The sequence below is a fragment of the Falco rusticolus genome, chromosome 6 (assembly GCF_015220075.1).
Source record: "Falco rusticolus isolate bFalRus1 chromosome 6, bFalRus1.pri, whole genome shotgun sequence".
In the NCBI taxonomy this organism is placed as follows: domain Eukaryota; kingdom Metazoa; phylum Chordata; class Aves; order Falconiformes; family Falconidae; genus Falco; species Falco rusticolus.
In genome coordinates this window covers 59,037,010-59,058,788 of record NC_051192.1, presented here as the reverse complement: position 1 = coordinate 59,058,788, position 21,779 = coordinate 59,037,010, and the positions used below count along the sequence as shown (strand labels likewise).

The window sequence follows — 21,779 nt, the reverse complement described above, 5'->3', positions numbered from 1 at the left end:
TTTCCCTGTGACTGGTCATGTCAAAGCTAAACAGAAGGCTCATTATCGACATCACAACAACATTTCAGTTCTGCTAATTCAGAGCTCAGACAAAGCAGAGAAATGTCAAATACCTGCTTATTTACAACAGAACTACTGCCAAAGATGAGCATTTTAGCATAAATAAATTACATGATTAATGAAAAATTATGACCACAGCACTTATTCCAGGGTAGGTGTAATACAAAATTATTTTAGTGTAACCATACAGGTGGAAGGAAAGCAGAGCTAACAAAGAAAAATTAGTAACTGTCTGGAAGAAAATACAAGGAAAAAAGGACTTATCCTTATTTTCATTTCAAACAAGATGACACTACTGAAGTACACAGGTGAAGATACACTCTAAATTTTGCCGTTTAAAAGTGATTAAAATTATTTATATAAAGTCATAAGCTTGTGCTGAAAAAAAGCTGCAAACTAGTATTCCCAAACCTACAGAGTATTAAAGAAAAGTCACTCTTACATCAATCTTTGATGTCTTTGAGAAAGCTCCCACAGGATGAACGTGATCATACAGAATAATAACTCCCACCATTACTCGCATGCAGAACATGAGAGTCTCTTCACTGGTGAATCTACTCCTGTACTCTCTGGAAAACAGAACAAAATAAATAAACAGTCTTTACTTTTTACTGGAAAATTTTGCAAACTGGACTACAAGCGCATGAAATCTGAACTAAAGTTGTAGTTTAAGGTTTTAAAGATCTCTGAATTGCATAAATCCTTGTCAATTTAGAAGAATGGTTCGAAAGCAAAGAGAGATATCTAAACGCCTTCTAATACCCCCTTTCACAGTTCAGATATTCACTTCAGTAAAATGCCTATCATGATGGCTTCATAGAAGACTTCCACAGGTTCATGAAATATGATGGAGACTGATCATACTTCTGTTTAATACTAGAAACACAACATATTGGGACCTTTAAAGGAAAGCTACTCTTCTTGCTTAAAATCCTACTTTGAAAAAGTGACGTAGGATCTAATTTTGGCAGCTAGTAAGTTCAGGGCTTCACCTAGGTGGATCATAGTCACTGCACCCTCTCTCTCTTCTAAACCCATAGGCAACCTGAAGGACCCAGGTTCACTGAACATCTAAAATGCAGAGGCCTATTAGATAGGACTGGACTGAACTAACTCCAAAGAATTTTTCTTTGACTTTTCAATTGCAAAATAAGAATACTGATGGCACAGTTAAGACAGACACTATCTCCTCTAATCCCTGAAACCATGGTCAGGCAATGAAAAATTAATTACAGAAGAGAAGAAACCCCATTTACAGTACAGAAAAACAAAAAATTACAGTACAGTAAACCCGAAAAACAGACATTATCACAATTTTCCTAACAAATACTGAGTAAATAATATATTGTATTGTTGTATACTGTCATTCACTGATTTTCAATATAAAAAATTATTTTTCACTTAAACATACCTTTAAAATACTAAAATCTGTATTATACTGCCTCTCAGTTTATAACAACTTTAACTTTTACTCTTACACAGCATCATAACATGAACAGATTTAAAGGCCACAGACATTTTGATGGAAAAATGCTTGACTATCCCTTAATTAGAAATATCAGATAATCTTCTGGTAGATGACTCACAACATTCTGTTTCTCTACTGCCAAAAAATGAGCTGACACATAAGGTTACTCTTCAATTATTACTTTGTATGTCTCAAGATTGTGAGATGAGTCCCAACACCTACCTACACTTCTCCAGAATTTTCATAAACAAACACAATAACCTCAGGAATTCAATACTTTACAGGGAATGATTCAAAGACAGGAAGACTACCTTGACTCTAATCTTGTAAGTGTTTTCCACTCAAAGAGGCATCTAACCTAAAATATACTCAACTAAATGCATAGCTAAACAATAGCAACCCACTGTCTTGCACATTTTTCATACAGCTGAACTTTCTCATATCCAAAGTAAGATGGCTGCATCCAAAAAAGACCTACTGAAATGACTGTCAAAATAGTCCCTGTGCATCATTTCCAAAAGTGCTACTTGGAAGAGCTAATATTTTGCACCTGTGTGGGCTGATAATTGAGCAGCACGGGCAAACAAGAGGCAGTTGTTGGCCTATGGCCTTGGTTAGACGAGACACAGGCACTGAAGCCTGTAAGTGCATAAGATTACATTTATATTTTAACCTTTTGTTGAAATGCAGGCTGACCATGTAAGCTCTTCCTAACAAAACTCAATGCTGATTCATTAAAAATATCGTAAGGTGGTTAAAATAGGAGGCAAGGCTTTCCAATACCAGGTCATGCTTTGTATACAAAAGTGGTAACTTAAGGCAAACATACAGGAATTCATTTGGAAAAGCTGTGTTTATCCTAGGTAACCACTTAAAATACAACACACATTCTCTCATACAAGAAAAACAAGATTTAAGGGAAAACTTACGGTGTTTCCAACATGACTTTACATACACTAGCCATAGTACTTAGACAGTCCGTTGTATTTTCAATTGGTAACGTTTTGTTCTAGAAGGGTAAAAAACAGTCAACGTTCAGTAAACTTATCTTGTAAAATTAAGATCAAGAATGTCTGTGTTAGACCTTTTCTCCCCCGCTACCTACTTCTGATACAAAATGTGTAGTTGCATTACTGAGCGTTTTCAGCATTGGTGTGGCTTCTGCATAGAACAGGGACATCCTATTGGCCATTTCATTGTTTACTTCATTCTCAATGTCTAGCTGATGAAAACACGAGAAAAAAATAAGTCAGTAAAATTCTTTTAAAATCTTGTTGGCAGCCAAAAAAAGATACAGTACATGATCATGTCAGCAAGCAGATTGTTGCATGAACAGTTCCACTCTAATCACTTAATCTGGACTGCTGATTAACTCTCAGTGTGAAGGAGAGAACACAACGGCTAGCGAATCAAAGGAAAAAACATTACCATAAATGGTATAAATGCATACTGATAAATACCTCAGTGTGAACAGTAAATCAGATTTTATTTACTTACATGCATGTTATTTATTCTGTTGCGACTTATTGTCCGCCTGTAATAGCTGAAGTCATTCTGAATTGCTGGGTTCCTCATCTTCAAGGAAGACAAACAGGAAATAATCAGTTTCAGTTCAAAATATACGTGAAAAAAAAAATCAACATGGATTAGAAGACTCTATTAACCTTAAGTTCATCAAAACGAAGAGTAAAATGTAAGATTTCAGCAAACTCTTTCGCTAGAGCCTGTTCCCGTTCCAGGTGCTGAGTTGGAGTATAAGGTGGGCATGTCAAGGACTCCAATAAGCTCTGCAGGGCTTTCTCTGAATAAAAATCAGAAGTACAAACTCTATTCAGTCCACATTATGATAACAATTTTAAGTAAGTATCTAAATATACTTTGTTCAAAGGGAAGGAACCCTTCAAACATGCAGACCCCTAACAGAAATGCTTTTTCTTACTATTCTAAGGTGAGAAACATTAGTGAAAGACATCTGCCTCTTTAGGCGCTCTGCCATTTTCTCTCTATTTTGTATCATTGAGCTTTTTTCCCTTTTTATCACCCTTTACCTGGGGTCTTTATCAAAAATTCTAGAGAAAGTGTTTTTCTTGCATTCAACTCTTTCATCTTCCCCAATTAGCTATCAGCTCAGTATAGAGATTATTCTGGCATCTCTGTTACTGAAAGTGTACTCTTAGACATTGATAAGAATGTAATTCAGGTCCCGTAGCTATAATTACTAGCCTCACTCAAAAAGTGGAAGACATACTTGGCAGGAAGTTGTAGAAGAATCCCCTCGCATTGGGAGCTTTCCCACGTCATATATACATTTTTGCACACCGGTTCTCTTTCAGAGTTCTAATTCAAGGAACAATTACATCATTTTGGGGGTTTGTAAGGATGACAAATCAGTGTAAAATATGCCCAACTTCGGATTTTCACCCTGTGAGAAAGTACACTGATATACTTCTCCCCCTTTTATCCTTCATTTTAAAAAGTCTCAAAAAATTATTGGTCTGCATTCCTTTTAAATCTCTGAAGGATCCAAATTACAAAAAAGAAATTTCATTAGTACAATATGGACCACTGAAAAGCAGAAGAGTGGCAGGCACCAGAGTAAACCTTTATACAGTTTTATCATGTTCTTTGCTTGTACTACTCCATTTAGCTAATACAGATTTATTTAAAGTGGCAAACTAAAAAACTATGATAATTTGGAAATTAAATTAAGACTAAAAACATGCTTTGATAAACGTAATTGCTGCTAAATGTCTGTTGATATTAAACAGAAAGAATAATAAACCTTTAAGAGTCTGTGGGAAAAGAAACTTCCTATTTCTTTAAATATAAAAAGTAGCCTAATAAACAGACATACCAAATCAGGGCTCACCTAATCTGAGTGAAAACTCGTAGAAGCGCTTCAGCCTTACGACCAGAGGACATACTGAATTCCATGCTTTTTCTTGTAACTGGATATCATTGGGATTTTGTATTGCCTGAAATGAAAACATTACTGTAAAGAACTGTGATATGCAAATATCAAGCAAAAGGTAGTCTGGAATTTTTCTACTATACTATTTTAGAAAGTATGTACTGTAAAACACAGAATAAACATGCAAAATTACATTGCACAGGAGTAGGGAACTAGTTAGTCAACCCCCCCCCTCCCACGTAGTAGGAAATTAGTAAGTAAAAAAAATACCATGTTTTCCACCGTCCCTCTCCCCCATAACATACTGATTTAAAATTATTCGTTCCAGTGCACCACTGACATACAGAAATGTTTTCACATATTCTCTGGGGAACAAAACTATTGTAGAAGCATCAGGTAAGACCTTTTGCATGACTGCTGGTTGCAGAAATAGTCTTTTTTTTTTTTTTTTTTTTACAGTTTTGATGCTTTTGAAATCTTCCAACATATTCAGGTTCTTAAATAACCAACAGCTCATGTGAACAGTAACTGCGACACTGCTGCAGGAAAAGGTTTAGTCAGCTGAGAAAAAAATTAAGTTACAGTTCAGAATTGTACTTTGGGACCAGTTTCATAGAATAAGATGCATCTGAAGTAGATTTAAGGTTATACTTTACTATGGTTCATTATTTCACTTTCACAGAAGAAAAACTATTTTCAACTTTTTTTATAGTTTATTTCTGACATGTGAGTATTATTTCTTCTGTGTCCTCAACTTTGACTTACACCACGATATATATGTAATGGTGTTACTTGAAGTGAAAAGTAATTACTAATAGTAAACGTAAAAGAAGTTCCAACAGCCATCTTTTAATGGTTTCACATTAGAGCTTTATATTCAATGTTACACATAATCTGTAATGTATTTTCTAAATACAATTTTAATGAAAATTTTTGTATCATTTCATAGAAAGTGCTTGGATACAGAAGAGAAGCAAGGAACACATTTGAGTTTTGCTTGATTTTGCTTCCCAGGAACTGTCATTAACAAACATACATCTCTAATTTCTTGTCCAGCTCCTTTGTAAGCCTGAAGGTCTGCAAGCATACTTTCCGAGTCCTGTAAAACTGCACTGATCTGATTCCATACCTCCCTTTCTCCATCTGTGGGCTGTGCATCTAAGAAACAGAAACGCAAAATATACAAAGTCAAAAGGTAGCTGAAGTACAAAGGGCAAGATTTCAACGTTCTCAACATTATATCCAGCTTGATTATGTGTAGCTCCATTCTGATGTGTTTGGTTTTTTTTTTTTTTAAATACACAATTATACTGCACTGCCATTCTGCTAGCATCCAAGTTTCTGCTTTTTACAGCAAGGAAGAAAAAACAGTACAGTTTTTGTATGCTTTAGCTCATAATGCCTCTTCTCAAAACACAGCATTTTAAAGTGAAGCAGTATCGTAAAGTAATATTATTAGAAAATAGGATAATGCATCAGTCCCTCAGTAAAAATGTCCCCCTCCTTCATGAGCTCCACAGCTCAATTACGAAGAATTGTTCACTTTTCTTGCAGCTTGGGGATAAAATCAGGCCTTTCAGTGGATGGAGCAGAGGGATATTAAGCCACTTTTACTTTCCTCCAGGCTTCCTTAACCAGGGTAATTTATTTCTCCTTTTGTAAATAGAAGAAATGTAACAGATACAGTACACTGTTAAACATTTTTCTTATGTATGTTAGAGATCAGTCCTGCTACCAACATGAATTCAGCTCTGTCAATGATCAGTTTTCAGAGTGGGAGTTGACCTGTAGACCTTTATTGTTCAGAGAAATGGCATTTGGAAGTAGATCAATTTTCCCATTCAAATCCCATCCGATGGGATCTTCACAGAAGTGTGACACCAGGGAATGGTGTTATCCTTATAACATCAACACATTAGACAAGGTAGAGATCTTCTGCCTTCTTTTGCTTTAGAACACAAAGACAACTGGAACTGACTAAAGACGGGTTAACCTATATATAGAATTGTAGTTGGTATTTGCAGAAATAATTACATTGTCCCAGCAGATTCCTACAGGGACACAAAATTTTTTGTTTTTCTTAAATTTATATTAGCTTGTGAAGATAGAATTTATTTTTTTTTTTAATGGAAGAAAAAAACAACTTGGAAGGTGAATCTTAGGACTTAAGGACTACTTGTTTCAATTTAAAGCAGTGAGATGCCTTTGGTTCAAAACTCACCAATTAGGAAGAGCTACTGTATAAATCTCTACATTAATAGGCAAAAAAAAAAAATTAAAATAATTTTTCTATTTAATCTTCTCACTCTCCTTAAGAAATGAGACAGAGTTTTCTACCCATGTATCAGTACAGGGTTCGTTTACCCACCCCCCACTAGAAACAAATGAACTGGTTCACCTTGAGGAGTATGGAAAGAGCAGGCATTCTCCCCATGATGTTTCAGGTTAGAATAATTTGTTTGCATGTGTCAAGTTGTCTACGGACCTTGCACGGATGAGACACAAATGGCTGAGCTTTACATGTCTGTAGGTCTGAAACAACAAATTTTTCCATATTCTTATGTCACCGTGAGCCCCATGAGACTGGGCACATGAAAAAACACCTATTTGACTTTCCTTTTATTCTGGAAGTTTTCCCCAATCTTTTTAAAACACATAACAAGTGAAAATAAAAATAAGATGGGCTTACTCAGCTGGGTTTTGTATCCAAAATACTTGACATACTATCCTTCAAAAAGCAAGGAAAAGTAGCACCAAAGGGAAAAGCTATCCTAAATAGGACAATCCCAGATGGGACACAGCTGTTGAACTAACCTATCAGTCACATTAAGTTTTACAGTGTTACCGACTGGTTCTTTCCCCAAGCTGCAAGAAATCTCAGGTATACACTGTAAGGGGTCTGTCACCTTGTGATAAAGAAACAAAACAGTAAATGCTTCGGAGTTTAACTAAGAAAGTGGTAATCTTGCTAAACAGTTACATATCATAGACCAACAGAGTAGGGGGAAGGTAGGAGTCACCTATAAATCAATATCTGTATTTTAATAGTTAAATAGAAATTAATTAAAATAACATTTTCAGTTAATATTAAGACACAAAAGCAAGTAAGTAATTTATTAGTGCAGTTCATGAGTGTAAAATTTGTATGTTCAGGTCACCTGGAAGCATGGGTTGGTCAACAAGGTACTCCTATGTTACTTTTTACAATGTATTTGCTTTAAAAATTAGCCTCTAATAGAAATGTAAAAACTATAGACTGCTCAGCACTTTGGGACTTTAAAATGGCCTTTAGTATTGTTAGCCTTTTCCAGATTTTCCTAATTCATCTTTTGGAAGCTGGGGGAAGGTTGAATATTTGAAACCTATTGAGCTTTCTGTAGTGTCCCAGCACCTGGGGATGTAGGAGTTGGAGGAAAGTAGGTGGGTAGAAGAGGGAAAGAAAGGTAAAGGAGAGGAAGAGGGCTGCAAAGGCTACAGAGCAACAGGCTTAGCTTGCATTTGCAGAAGCAGTTTATATTTATGCTGAAAGTGTTTAGCTTAAAAATAAAGGTAGGGAGGATGATTCAGGCTTTTTTTAAAAAACAACATGCATCTTACTTATGAAATATATGTTATGCAAACAGATGTTCTGATAAGACCATGGCCATGTTTCAAAAGGGATTTTACGTCAAGATCTTGCCAAAGATGGTCAGCTAAAGTAACTGCAATCACTCACTTTGAAAAAGATTTCATATTGCTGTCAACAACAACAACAATAATAATAGCAACAACAACTAAAAGGAATACAGACTTCTTCATGACAGATTGTGGCTTTTAAAATTGGTTTTCTACTCCAACAATACCACAGTTTGTTTCTCTGTTCTGCGTAAAAAAAAAGCCAACTCTGAATCACAACGTAGGATCACTGCTGGGCAGTGCTTACCTCTTGCCCCCATACCCCCAGAGAACCAGCATGCGCTTAAGCTATTTGAGCCCACTTATAAATAAAACCATAGCCACTGACTAATCCACACTGAATGCAAGCCCCCTCAATAATAAGTCACCATAATCACCCGATTTACAGCATTTCAAGCCTGAGTTTTCGGAGTACGCGTGATTAGCATTCAGAGTACGCTGTCTTTAGTAAGATGAAATAGGAAACGCTTTCACTTTCCTTTGCCCAAATGTTTCTAATGTGAACCCTAAACCTGACAACTAAATGAATCCTCTATCAAATCAATTCAAGAGTCAGACCAGGCTTGACTCTTCCATATATTCTACCAGCAAATCTTCATTTAGAAAGCAAAAAATTTAGCTCTGGAGAGAAATGTCATTTCATTGGCTCCATCAGAAATAACCAGGATATGGCAATTCATCTATTCCATCAACAAATGCTGCTTCTCATGTTTACACATGATCTATTCCACGTTATGGCTGGGGCTTCAGACTTCATTAAAAAAAAGGGGAAAGCTGGACTGATTACAGTCCATTTGTGGATGCATTACATATTTCAGATGCATGGTGGGGTGTGCAGATGGAATCATTATTATTTTCTTAGAAAAATATCTGTCATTCATTTAAAAAAAACCCTCACAGCGCAAAGTATCTCTCATTCTTCACCAAGTGTGCACTAGAAAAAACATAGGAACTGCTATGTAGGTAAGACATCAGTACTCATACGACAAGACTAAATATGAAAAGGCTATGAAAACTTTACCAATACAAAATCAAGTGTAACAATATCCCAGTAATTAATCTTTATGAAGTGGTAAGACAATACTAAAAAGCGCTTCTATCCCACACACCTTTGCTTAATCTGAAATGCAGACCAAAGCACAGAACTTTATTCTACCTTCAAAGTGATCGCAGGTTAAGAGGATTCCCGCTGAAGCTGTTTAGTGCTTGCACTTCAGTGAATATGGAATCATATTTGTCAAAAAAATCATCATACCCTCCTGGCCTTACAGTCTAGCAAAAGAATAGCGAATAAAACAAGATGTCTTGCAGGCTCTGTCTTCAGCTTTTCTTGTCCTGTCCGCTGCTGATGGCGGCCAGTAATTCCACCAGCCACCAACGGCAAGTTACAGAGCAGTACATATATTTTACCGTACAATGCTAAAGTCCTGTCTCAGGTTTGTCATCATGACAATGATTTTTCCCATTCCAATCTGGGACAAAGTTAGACGAAAAGCTAGTTTTATGTCCTTAGAAAAGATAAAAGGCATTATAACCACAGTGAATAATGCATTTTAGAGGGTATCAGAACCTGCTATACTCCATAGATTAAAAACAATTGTATTCGGTAGAAACAGCACCCTATCCAGTGTACACTGGATTTTTGAATTTCATCCTTTCTAAACTAGCTAGAACAAAGTGAAGCTCCCTAAAGTGTAAATACTTGCTATGGGCATGGTGCTGTGCCAGGGATATCAGTGCCAGGTATGGCAGACACAGGGTGGACAGCCTCTCTCTGACTGAGCCGTAGCTTCTCGCCCAGGGCACTCTGCAGTGGGAGACAAGAGTTTAACCTCCCACAGGCTGGATACACATTACATCTCCAGCCTTGCCGCCTGTGGAGAGAGGTTATTAATTAATATCCTATTAAGCAAAAAGTGGGCAGTTGCTCAGCTGCCAGACATGTTCTAATAATTGACACTTTTAATCATACATGAACAACAATAACTGCAAATTTCATGAATCTTTGCAGTACTGGTGGTGGTAGTGAATCCTAGAAAGTAAGTCCCTCATTCTTAGGGGGGATGAGGGGGATTAAGTCAGGATCAGGTAATGAGCCCACCTACCTAACATTTAGGAAAAAAGGGAACCTGCTCAGGTTAAGGTTAGAGAATTTGGTCTTACAAAAGGTATTTGTTTCTGAGGAGAGGATGGGACTGAAGGTGTCACTTAAGGACGCTTCCTCCCAATAATCTATAAGCTTTAGTCCTTTAGATCCAAAACAAACTGTTGTTACCCCAACCTTCGAATTATTTCCAAGAATTTATGTGGAATTATTTGTTTACTTTGCCTGGCAGCAGTAATTTGACAATAGGTTTTCCACAACAAAGAACACTTGTAAGCTGCTATGGAGAGAGCCTCAAATACCCAGAATTCATTTACCTGTGACTAATTTAAACAAGGTCAACATCTAAAGAACAACAAGGTCAACATCTAAAGAACAAAACTGTTCTTGAACTGACAAAATCCATTTCAAGAGAATTTGCCCTATGGGCTCGTGAAATCCTGAAATCCAGAGACTCTTAAGACTTGCCATGTACTCATTCTTCCTAACTTTATTTTCAAGTTGAGAGCCAAGAAGGAATTAAGGTAAAGTAAGTGGTATATAATCAAATCCAATATGAAGCAGTTTGATTAAGAATACCCCCACCAAGATACACCAAAATACAGTACACTTTCTGGGAATGAAGAGAATCTCATTTATGTAAACCTTTCAGTAGACGCTAAAAGAAAGTAATTTGGATGAATGCCTATAGGTTGTATTTCACCTCAAAGAAAAGACTTTTTCACCTGCATAGGAAAACACTATTCTCTGTATCACTTGCTGAAGTTACCATAGTTACCATTTGTCCCTGTTTGCTTTCAAGGCTGGACTGAATGCATCTTCAAATCGCTTCTCCTTGCACAGATCCAGAGTAACTGCCTCACTCTAAAATGATTACCAGGGAGCATACAGAACTGCTTTTGTTACACAACATTAACTGAAAGCAACGCTGGATTCACCTTTTTTCAAGTATGACCATATTGTTACGAAACTAGGTTGCCAGTTTGGAATGAAGAATAGTGCCAGTAAATGGTGTCAAAAGAATTGCAACTGATGATACAGATAGCTGCAGGAACTGGGGGGGGAAAAGAGATTATTTGAACAATTTTTATTGTAGCCTAAACTTTTCTATAAACTAGCTAATAAAAAAATGCCACCCCCACGCCCCGCTCCCCCCCCCCCCCGAAAAAAAAGGCACAATTTGACCAAAAAAATCGTAACTTTAAATTAGGTGAGAAAACTTCATTATTCTAACTGTCCCTGCTTCTACTTGCCCATTTTTCAAGACCTCAACAATTGCAGAGAAGAGATGTATTGGAGGGACTAAGGCTAAATATGAAAAAATCAGGTTGGTGAAAAATATGTAAGAGAAAGGTGAGCATGCAACTGATGGAAAGTAACTTGCAATTAAGTATAGTTTAAAACAAACTAATAAAAAATCATGGATGTTTTCAAACGATGCAGTACAAGACTGTCCTCCTCAAATTTTTCATCAAAACAGAATACTGCCCTGGATAATAAGAACTGACAAGAAAATAAATTTGTTTTTGTTGCATGGAACAACCCTATCAAATGTGTATTAATCAAGGATAATAAGGGAAAACAATAAAATCAAAACCTACTGTGCTGATCTTACTCTGTAGCTTCATGACTGACCTAAGATACCTAAATCTGTACAACTGCTTGCCATCCTCTCCCATTTCTGTTCCTATTCATGTGCTGCTGCTGGGGCTCTTCCAACCTTGTTATCACCCACATCACCCTCACCTGACTGGAAAAGTACTTAGGTGGTGGAGAAAGGTAAGGTGGTAGTTTGGTGGTGTTGTTTTGTTTTTTTTAACAGCTAGTTTGTAGCAAGTTCAGTTTCCCACATAGCTATCATTCACAATGGGTGCAATCGTGTGTTTGTACATTTCAATTCTAGCATAAGGAATTGAGACTATGTGGCAAAGCATCACCCATAGATGACCCCTTTTGGAGCAGCACAAATTACATCAACTGTCAAATGAAGTTAACACCTTAATGTTCTTTTCGCATTTCCTTTATATAAACACTTGTATTCCTTTTTGGCCAACATCAGCCCATAAAGCCTCTGATATGTGAGGCATGGAGACAGACTATATCTGTTCTACTCCTGTGTACGAGGAAAAAGGCTGTTTCCGGTTTTTTAAGCAATATTTGTGTGGCACATTATACACATAGCAGGAAGAAGTATGTCACACACTCTCCTTTCCTTTCAGGTACAATAAATACCAAATGAGTAGCAGGAGGGGGGAAAAAAAAAAAAAAGCCAGGGCAGGAGTAGCCGAAAACTCCATAAACATTTTGGAAGTAGCGCTGACAGACCTGAGATTTCGCTTACAGCTAATGAAAACCTGCACAAAAACTAGAAAGCAATATGCTGCTGCAAATCATGAAATACATCAACTCAACACACCCCTCATCCTCTGAATGGCTGACTGTAATGACTATTTTAGTCCATGAACTCAAACTGAGAACTTAGGCCACAAAGTCACACGTCCAGTGAGCATGCAAGCAGGCTCTTACCTACGCCCACTAAGACTGCCCTTTGACACTACACAATGGTTAATTAAAGGAGACCACAGCATGCAACTACAGGTGTCTTCAGTGACATCCTTTCACCACAATACAGATTTCATGCCACAGAACTCTCCAGGACTTTATTTCACAAGCAAAATATTTTAAACAGTCACTCCAGAGTATCAAACTCATGGAAATTTGGAGATGATAGTTTTGTTTCTCTCTGGGTAGATGTGCCTGCCTAGCATGCCCATGTGCTTGCACTAACCACTGGTCACCTCCTGTGGGAGAAGGTGCTCCGGCCCATTCAGTTCTTGGCAATGTACCTTTGGAAAAAAATCCAACCTTTGCTGCCAAGGCAATAAAACAACTATTTTCTCCTCTTGCCACAACCTCCACTCCACCAAGGCTTCCCACTGCCAGACCACCTGTTTCCCACCAAGTCTGCAGCCTGGGTCAGAATTACTTTCTTACCATCCAGGTCATGATTGGGCTGATTAAACCTGGAAGCTCAGAGCAGCTGAAAACATTCGTAATAGCTTGGCAAAGCCACAGAGCGCTACTGAAGCCTAAGAGAAAGTCTGACAGAAAAAAAATTACTTGGTGGTTTGGATGAAGGTTTGACATCCCGGCTATACAATAAATTCTCAAATTATATAGTTAGAAGAGAAAAAGGAATAACGGCTTGCCGTACCTTCTCCTAAACCAAAACTAACCAATAAACTTTTTTTCATCATTTAAAACTGATCCTTCATAATGAGGTAAATAAGATCTAGATGAGAAGACTGAGATATTTGCAAAGTTGCAGTCATAGACTCTAGCTTTCATCCAAGAAAGCATGTCCGAACAATTTCATGAGATTTAAGTATATGTTTGAATGACTTTTTGAATCGGTGCTTCAGACTGTGTACATGCACACAGTCTCATATATCAGTAACTTTATTTCCAGAAAAATAATTTAGGAATAAATGATTCAAGAAAACTATTTCAAGGGGATAAAATGTGTGTCTAATCACCTGCAATTCTCTCTTAAGCTATGTTTCAAAACAAAGTTATTTTAAAAACACTGGCTTCTCTCAAAACTTGTTTGTTGGATTTTTTTTTTTTTTTTTAGATTAAAGGTATTAAGAGACAAAACATCACACGCTTTTAGGATTTTAAATAAAAAGCATTTCACGTAATTAGTGAAGTAAGATTAAACCCATTATTTAAGGATTTGATGACCAGTTCTCAAGACAATGTCTAGAAGTACATGCAGGGAAACTAACCAGCAAAAGGGAAATAGCTTTGAATCAGATATAGATGTGACAAGGGAATTAGAATGTGAAACGCTGTTTTGCAAACCAATAACCATGCAATTAAGAGAAATGCAATCAAGCACATACACTTTGACCACTTCACAACTTTTTAGAAACTGCAATAATCTGTTAAATCATCACTGAACCAGGCAAAAATAGTGCCACCTCCACTGCTTATATTTTTTCAGCTTTTTATTTCTAACATGTATTTCCATTCAAAGAAGCATAGAGAAATATTTTAGTAATCCTGATTCATTAAATAAAGGTAAGGTCAAGTTCATTCACATGTAAACTTAACAACAGGGTAAGGTTTTACTTGCTTATCTATCTTTCTGCCCCCTTCTCTGCTCAGAATGAATTTAACTAATTTTATATGGCTTTATAAATATCAAAATGCAATATTCAACTGAAGTGTAATTTGATTTGTTTGCAAATCCCTTTTGAATTGCTTTATGATGCATAAGCGCATGCAGTTCATTAGGAAATAATAAGCAAAGAACGCAAGCCAGGCAAGAAGCTTTGCTCACTTTCAAAGTCAAGGAAAAAATTTGGCCCCTGATCAAGCTCTGTGCAAGTGAGTACTTTTAAAAGATTTCCCATTTGGTTCCTGAAAAATAGAAAAGGAAGAGAAAAGGGGTCCTGAGTGAACAAAGGATTTTAGAGACAAGGACTTGGACAGACTGGTTGTACTGGAAAACACACACCGCAAGCAATCAGATTTTAAAAGTTTTTCCTCAGTTTGCTGTTAAGTTAGGGAAAAGATTCTCTCATTGTCTTGTAATTGTTTGAACTTACTTTCAAAATCCAGGAAAAAATGTGGATAGTTTTCAATTTCCCTGGTAAGGACCTTAAGAAGATTACCCATCCCAGCAAACCTAGTAAATGCAACAAAATCGTAAACAGTTATATTCGTAAACTTAGAATACTACAACTAAAGGCTTGACAGAGTCTGTATCATATATTAAACATTTTGGCAATTTCTGGACCATGAGAAACATTTTGATGGTCAATGTTGTCATACTTATGCATGGGGACAGAGAGAGTAAGACCTTGGATAAACACAGAAGTAATTCCATTTGAACAAATTAGAATTTAAACACCAGTATAACATCACAGAGTACAAACAGAAATTTATGAGTTTATTTGCTTAGCCAAAGAAACAAACTCAGAACTGTATCTGCATTTTTATTTCCTGTAGATTACCGGACTTGAGATTACTGAATACCATTGCAGAGAAAAAAATGAGGTCTTAATCCTTGGTTTGGAAACTTTAGCATAAATTAATTTTATTTCATGAATCTAACACAATTTAAGGAAAAAAGAAAAACTAATTGTTTCTAATCAGTAAGCTGTTTTAAAATATTACCATGAAAATCTGTCAGAAAAAAAGCTAAAAAAATTGCTCTTTTTAGCTTTCAAAAATTTATGCATCTGGGGGTAGGGCTTGGGGGGGGAAGAGGTTCAAACTATCTTATCTGTTATTCCTATCTTTATCGTCTTTAAAAACCTTTAGATTTCAAGTTATTAAAAACTCCCAAAAGGAAAAGTGACCAACTCTCAAAAAAGCAAGTCTCTACGGAAGACAAGAAGGAAGGAGATTTGAAGAAAAGTTTAGCAGTACAGTCCTTAGGAAGATACATTATTCTAAAACTATGTAAAAGTATAGCTTTCTTGGGCAAACTTACAACTTTTTCTCAGAAGAGAGAAAAATTAAATCATGAAAAGCACATATAAGGTTAAAGAGGTCTGCCTGGAGGGATGTAGAAAACTGTAATTTTAAACTCAGATTGAAAACTGATTTTTGCCACAAAGATAAATATTCTCAGTACTCTAAACCATGGCTCTTGGGGCTTACATCTGATGCTCATCTGTTTTTCAGTTTAACTCTTTTCCCACTTAAGAAATCAGACCACAAAAAAATTATTCTAAGTATGTACATGGCTGATACTCCATATGAGGAGACAAGTTTTTTTTCAAATTCTACCCCAAGCATTCCAGAAGAAAAAGTATCATCAACCCTAACTTCTACATGCATGTAAGGGATATATTTCTGTAGCGGGAAAAACTAGGAAGGTAATGTAAGGCCTGGAGATTTCAAAGCAGTCATAGTCATTCCATAAAAAGATATAAATTTAACCAGTAATCTGTTTAGAACATACAGCTTCATGTAAACCAGGTTTTTGTTAGACAAATGGCTTTGTTTCGCATTAAATATTTCAAAATCTTCTCTCCAGAACAATTCCAGTGAGCAGACTGTCAAGCCCTTTACAATTAGCAACATATCGCATATACAATATCAAAACATGAAGAAATACTATTATTCATAAAGCTACATCGGTTTCTATGCAGGAAAAAAAATCACTTTACAGTTCTACTTTCAGAAGAAGAGCTACACTGTATGAACAGAGTCTGACTTTTGAGTAGCCTACAAAGGGGAAAAACATGCAAACAGAGCAAAACAGGTTTTATACAGCATTAAAACTTGTATCTTCAATAATTTAACATTTTCATCACACTGGTATAATACATTTATCAACATCAGATAAAAGGGACAAGCTAATGTGCACACACTTATTTTCCTTTTCATAAACTTGAAAGAAACCATTTATATCATTATGAAATACTATCACAATCTAAATTACTGACTCAGTCTGCATTCTTCACCTTCAAGCCGTATCTTACCTCATTGCCTTCAATCTTCAGAGAATATCCGACCATTTCTTCTACTGCCAAGTTAGCAGTGCATCCAGAGACTAGTTTAGTTGATAGCATGCTTTGAACAGTGAGGAAGCCTTTTTGCCAAAAACCTGAGGATATGCTCCCTCATCTGCATTGAGTAGCTTGAGGTCATGTGCCCAGGCTCTGGTTTCTGATCCTTCTTACAGAAGTACAGCACATTAAGTCTCTGGAGATTTCTGAGTATTTTTCCTAAACTTTTAATTATATTTCTAAGCTTGTTTTTAATTTTAATCTCCTCTGTTTCAACCCTGTGTTGAAACTGATTCAGCTATTTAGGTCACAAGTATGAAGTAAGAACCCTGCTACGAAATTTATACACATTTTCATGGTCAACCTGCATTTTCCAGGGATCTTGAAGGCACTGGTTTGACACCATCTATTTCCGATGTACATCAACCCATAAAATAGTGATCGTCAACAGAAAGTAAACATCAACATCTAGAAGATATGGGTCAGGCAACTGCTAAACATGCTTCACTTCTCTATGATTTGAAATAATTTCTTTATGGTTTCCTGAAAAACAAAACTAAAAGCAAGGTCTAGTTCCAAGAAACTTTCACTTTAAACTATAACTCATCATTCAACACAAAGTTTTTAACTCCATATTAAAAGGCCAACCTTCACCTTAATGGAAGTGCTAATAAACACAATTCCTTGGCCGAAACTGAATTATTTTATTCTGTATAGTTTGCTGCTTCCCAGTACCTGCATCTTCCAAAATGTCCTTCCCTGAAAACTCTAATAAAGTATTCCAAACTTCAGGAACAGCAAGTCACTTCCAGGATAATTTTAAATGAGATTTCAAAGTAAATAATGACATAAATTCTGAGTAGGTCAGTATACATACTGTGGTTGCAACAGGAATGCAAATGAACAGCTGATGCACAGAAGCAAATCAGAAAGGTTTAACTTAAGAGCATAAAATTCCATTTCATTAAGCTGGAAAGCATTTCATTTTACTTACTGTAAAATCAGTTTAAATGTTGAAATAAGACTAAATGCATATATAAAAATATTGCTGTTGCAGCACTCCTAAATGATAGCAGCTCCTCTTTAGTGTCTAAATCCCTTAAAATTCCAACTTTTAGCAGTATGCTTCAAAAATGGTGACATGTTGACATGACAATGATGTTTGTATTTTCATGTTTTCTACTGTCTTCCAAACCATTAAAGCTTATCCTAAGACATTACATAAGCACATAGAAAATACCTTCTGAGCTACTGTTGACAGTTTAAAGCGCATTACTGATTTTTGATGCCCAACATTTAATTAGTGGCACACAGACATAATAAACTGTAAAAACAGTACTGAACAAGAAAGTATATTTAGCATTTTGCATTTTATATACCATTACCTAACAGCTTATTTAAAAATGTTGAACACTGAACAAAATAACAGAGGCTGGTTTTCTAACACATCACTTGGTTCATCAAATTTCATTAATTTAATTTTGACATTCTGGAGGCATTATCTAGAACGGGAAAATAAATTCTTTCTCCCTCACTAAACCAATCAGTTTATTCTTGAATTGTGATAAATAAAAAAACTACCCCCCACAAAACAAATCAAAATGCAACTTTCAAATCTGCCATGGATTTTATACACGTATCCTAAAAATACACTAAAATATACATTTATTATATACTGAAATCCAGTTCTGAAGATTTAGTAAATGTCCACAAATTGGGTATTATCAACTAAATATTGCATGTCCAAAGCTAAGCATCATGTTATTTAAATCTTGTTTAAAATCTTTGTTTACACAATGTTATAAGCGATTCCATAATTTTGAAGTGTGGAGTTTCATATTATTTTTAAATGACAGCTACAGTACTATATAAATTGCTAGAGAAATACTAATTTATTTCTTCTTCCTTTGCAGAACTCATTTAATCGGTACCAGCTCAAAACCATCAGCAGCACTGTAACTAAACTGAAGGTATTACATACAGACAAAGCCTTTAAACCTTGTGTTAGTGAAAAAGGACACATTCACCAGCTCAACACTCTGCTGCTCATCGGTGCTCCCTTGCCCGATACTATATGCTAAATTTGCCTGCTTACATAAACACGACTCTAAAAGGCTTTTGTCGAAACCAGCTGGATCAGCAAATACCTACTGCTTAAACTCATTAAGATCATCCTAACGAAGTGGGGCTGGGAGTGTTCTCATGAGCAGCTCCACTGGGAGTTTCAGGAGAAACAGAAGCTGCCATGTTCAGGAGTGGCAATGAAATATTAGGACCAGTAACTTCTAAAGGCACACCTACATGGGTGGAGACGGCATCCAGTCCGCAGTCTGAGGGAACTGGACTCCATTAAGCATATTGGCATCATTAAAGCAGTGGAACTGACCTTACTGCATGAATAATTAACTGTGGTTTCAAAAAACCCAGCAGCATCTGAATTCAAGACCTCTCAGATCAGAAGCATGATTCCCAATCATTGTGATTTGGAGGAAAAGGATATCAGGAGTCGTCAACATGGATGGTGAAACCATGCCTGACCAACCTGATAGCCTTCCACGATGGAATGACTGACTGGCTGGTTAATGAGCAGAGAATGGTGGATGTTATGTACCTTGCCTTCAGCAAGGCTTCTGACGTTGTCTGCCACAGCATCCTCATAGGTAAGCTCAAAAAACCTGAGTTAGATGAATGGACAGCAAGGTGGATTGAGAAGTGGCTGAACGGCAGAGCTCAAAGGGTAGCTCAGGATCTAGCTGGAGGTCTGTAGTTAGTAGTGTTCCCCAGGAGTCTGTACTGGGTCCAGTCCTGTTCAACTGGCTCATCAAGACTCTTGGATGCAGGCACAGAGTGCACCCTCAGCGAGTTTGCCGATGATACAGAACTGGGAGGAGCGGCTGAGACCCCAGAAGGCTGCGCTGTTGGTCAGCGAGACCTGGACAGGCTGGAGAGCTGGGTGAAGCAGAACCTGATGAAGTTCAACAAAGGCAAGTCTAGGGTCCTGCACCTGGGGGGGAACAACCCCACGCACCAGCACAGGCTGGGGCTGACCTGCCGAAAGGCAGCTCTGTGGGGAAGGACCTGGGAGTGCTGGTGGACAGCAAGTTGCCAATGAGTAACACAGTAAGTGTTGCTATGTAAGGAAAAAAAAAGCAAAAATAGCCATACATTTGTGTTTAAGATGCTAACTCCAAAAAAACCTCAGAGATATTCACAGTGAAGTACCTACAGTATTATCTAGCAAGGCACAGATAAAGGAAAAACACACCCAGGTTCTTTTCAGAGCACAAGCTATATTCAGAAAAAAATCAATTATCCCTGATATGCCCTCGAAACACTGTATTTATAAGATTTTCATAACATAAGTAACCTACATAACAAAAGTCACCAAGAAGCAACCTCCACAGAAAGAAAATCTAGTGCCATGCATTCCTTACTCAGGTGAAGCATAAACAAAGAAAACCCCAACAAAACTCAAACCCAAAAATCAGATGTGAAGTAGTGAAAATTGGAATAGAAGAAAGTTGCTGAAGGTGAAAGTAACCCAAGATAAAAGAATCATTCCTGCTTTGAAAAATTATTTTATTACAATTCCTAGATAAGCAACACTTCAAGCCAAAAGATTTTGCTGTTATCTGATATACAGATTGCAGGACACAATCAAAACTTGAAAAAAAAAAAAAAAAAAGTGAGGCAAGTCAAAGGGAGTTAATAAATGGTTTGTAAAGATAAATATATTTTTCACTAATCATAAAATGTTGAAAGAGCTGGCCAACAATATTAGTACCCATAGCCCCAAGGATTAAGAGCTTGTCTTATGGTTTCACTAAAATCAAAAGATTAAAAAAAAAAAAAAAAAAAAAAAAAAAGGATTACCTTAAATGAACTTGTAACTTACTGAAGGGGGGGATTTTCCTATAGGCCACCCCTCACACCTGAACATACTTTGACCAGAATTCCTATATATTTTCAAAGACAATGGCATAATGTCAGAAGAGACATCATGAAAGGATGAAAACCAGGCAACCAAAATATCTGGATTCTGAGTCATAGGTCATAAAAAAAAAAGACAACACAACAAAAAAACCCAACAGAACAACAACCCCTTAAAAATTGTAGAATGGAAGCCAATTATGTAATTAGAATAAAATTATATTTCAAATTAAGAAAACGTTGTTGCACTTTGATCCTTCCACCCGAGTATATAGTAATTACAGCAACCTAGTTTGTATATGGCATAGGATGCACAGATGCTTATACACAAAACAGGGACACAATTTGCCTATACACAATAAATGGAGCCTCTATCAATTGACGCCAAGTAAGCAAAATGGGGGACTAATGTTTACGAAACTGATATACAGGAGAGAGATACCCTTAACATAAACAGAACAGGTTTGGCTAGTTTTAAGTGTTTATTCATTCATAACAAAACCACTTCATTTTTTACCAGGTGGATTTTGACTTAGTTCTTCCAAACTCCTATAGAGAAAAGCAGCCACATCATCATCATTCTCTTAAAAGTTTCCTTATCCTTGCCTTCTCTCACCAAAATCACAGTGAAAAATAAATGACCTTAGAACACATTCAATTTTGGAAATCTATGGATTTGGGCATTTGAAAAGGTATCTGGTTTCAACATTTGTGAATATAATAAATGAAAAATCTATTCTAGATCATACACATCCTTAGATAAAGAATCAAGAGACAGAAAAAAATGTTGCTGGTCCTTCCTGTCTGTTAATAACTGCCAATTACTCAGCCTTCTGACTATGCCACACACAGTATTTTGTATTATACTCCCAGAAAATCCAATGCAAGTGTCGGAAAAAGCAAGATGAAAACCATGATATTCTAGTTCTTTGTGCAACTATGGTAAAGACTTTCCTAAGCATGATTTTATTTTCAAGTTATTTCTAGTGCCAGTTGCTAACAGGAATAAGTCTTTGCATGTTAACTTTATTCTTCATCTATTTTACTTCTCTTATCCGATACAGAAATGCCAAAACAGTACATCTAATCTCAGTCAAGCCAGAC

General features: G+C 36.5%; 1 protein-coding gene across 10 annotated transcripts in view; it reads right to left on the bottom strand.

The window, feature by feature from the left end:
* The window catches only part of CYRIA (CYFIP related Rac1 interactor A), a 57,718-nt gene that overhangs the window by 5,546 nt on the left and 30,393 nt on the right, over nucleotides 1-21,779 (bottom strand). For 3 of the 10 annotated variants that reach the window (XM_037391976.1, XM_037391985.1, XM_037391978.1), the window contains exons 4-11: nucleotides 14,564-14,643; nucleotides 5,476-5,597; nucleotides 4,398-4,503; nucleotides 3,193-3,329; nucleotides 3,026-3,103; nucleotides 2,634-2,750; nucleotides 2,458-2,537; nucleotides 503-629 (exon numbers count right to left, since the gene is read on the bottom strand). In XM_037391976.1, the coding sequence (XP_037247873.1) occupies nucleotides 503-629; nucleotides 2,458-2,537; nucleotides 2,634-2,750; nucleotides 3,026-3,103; nucleotides 3,193-3,329; nucleotides 4,398-4,503; nucleotides 5,476-5,597; nucleotides 14,564-14,636 (840 nt within the window). In that variant the 5' untranslated portion in view covers nucleotides 14,637-14,643. Of the gene's footprint in view, nucleotides 1-502; nucleotides 630-2,457; nucleotides 2,538-2,633; nucleotides 2,751-3,025; nucleotides 3,104-3,192; nucleotides 3,330-4,397; nucleotides 4,504-5,475; nucleotides 5,598-6,837; nucleotides 6,972-14,563; nucleotides 14,644-14,831; nucleotides 14,916-16,718; nucleotides 16,857-21,779 lie in introns of those variants that run through there. The other 7 variants (XM_037391980.1, XM_037391979.1, XM_037391975.1 and 4 more) reach the window with 6 other exon arrangements.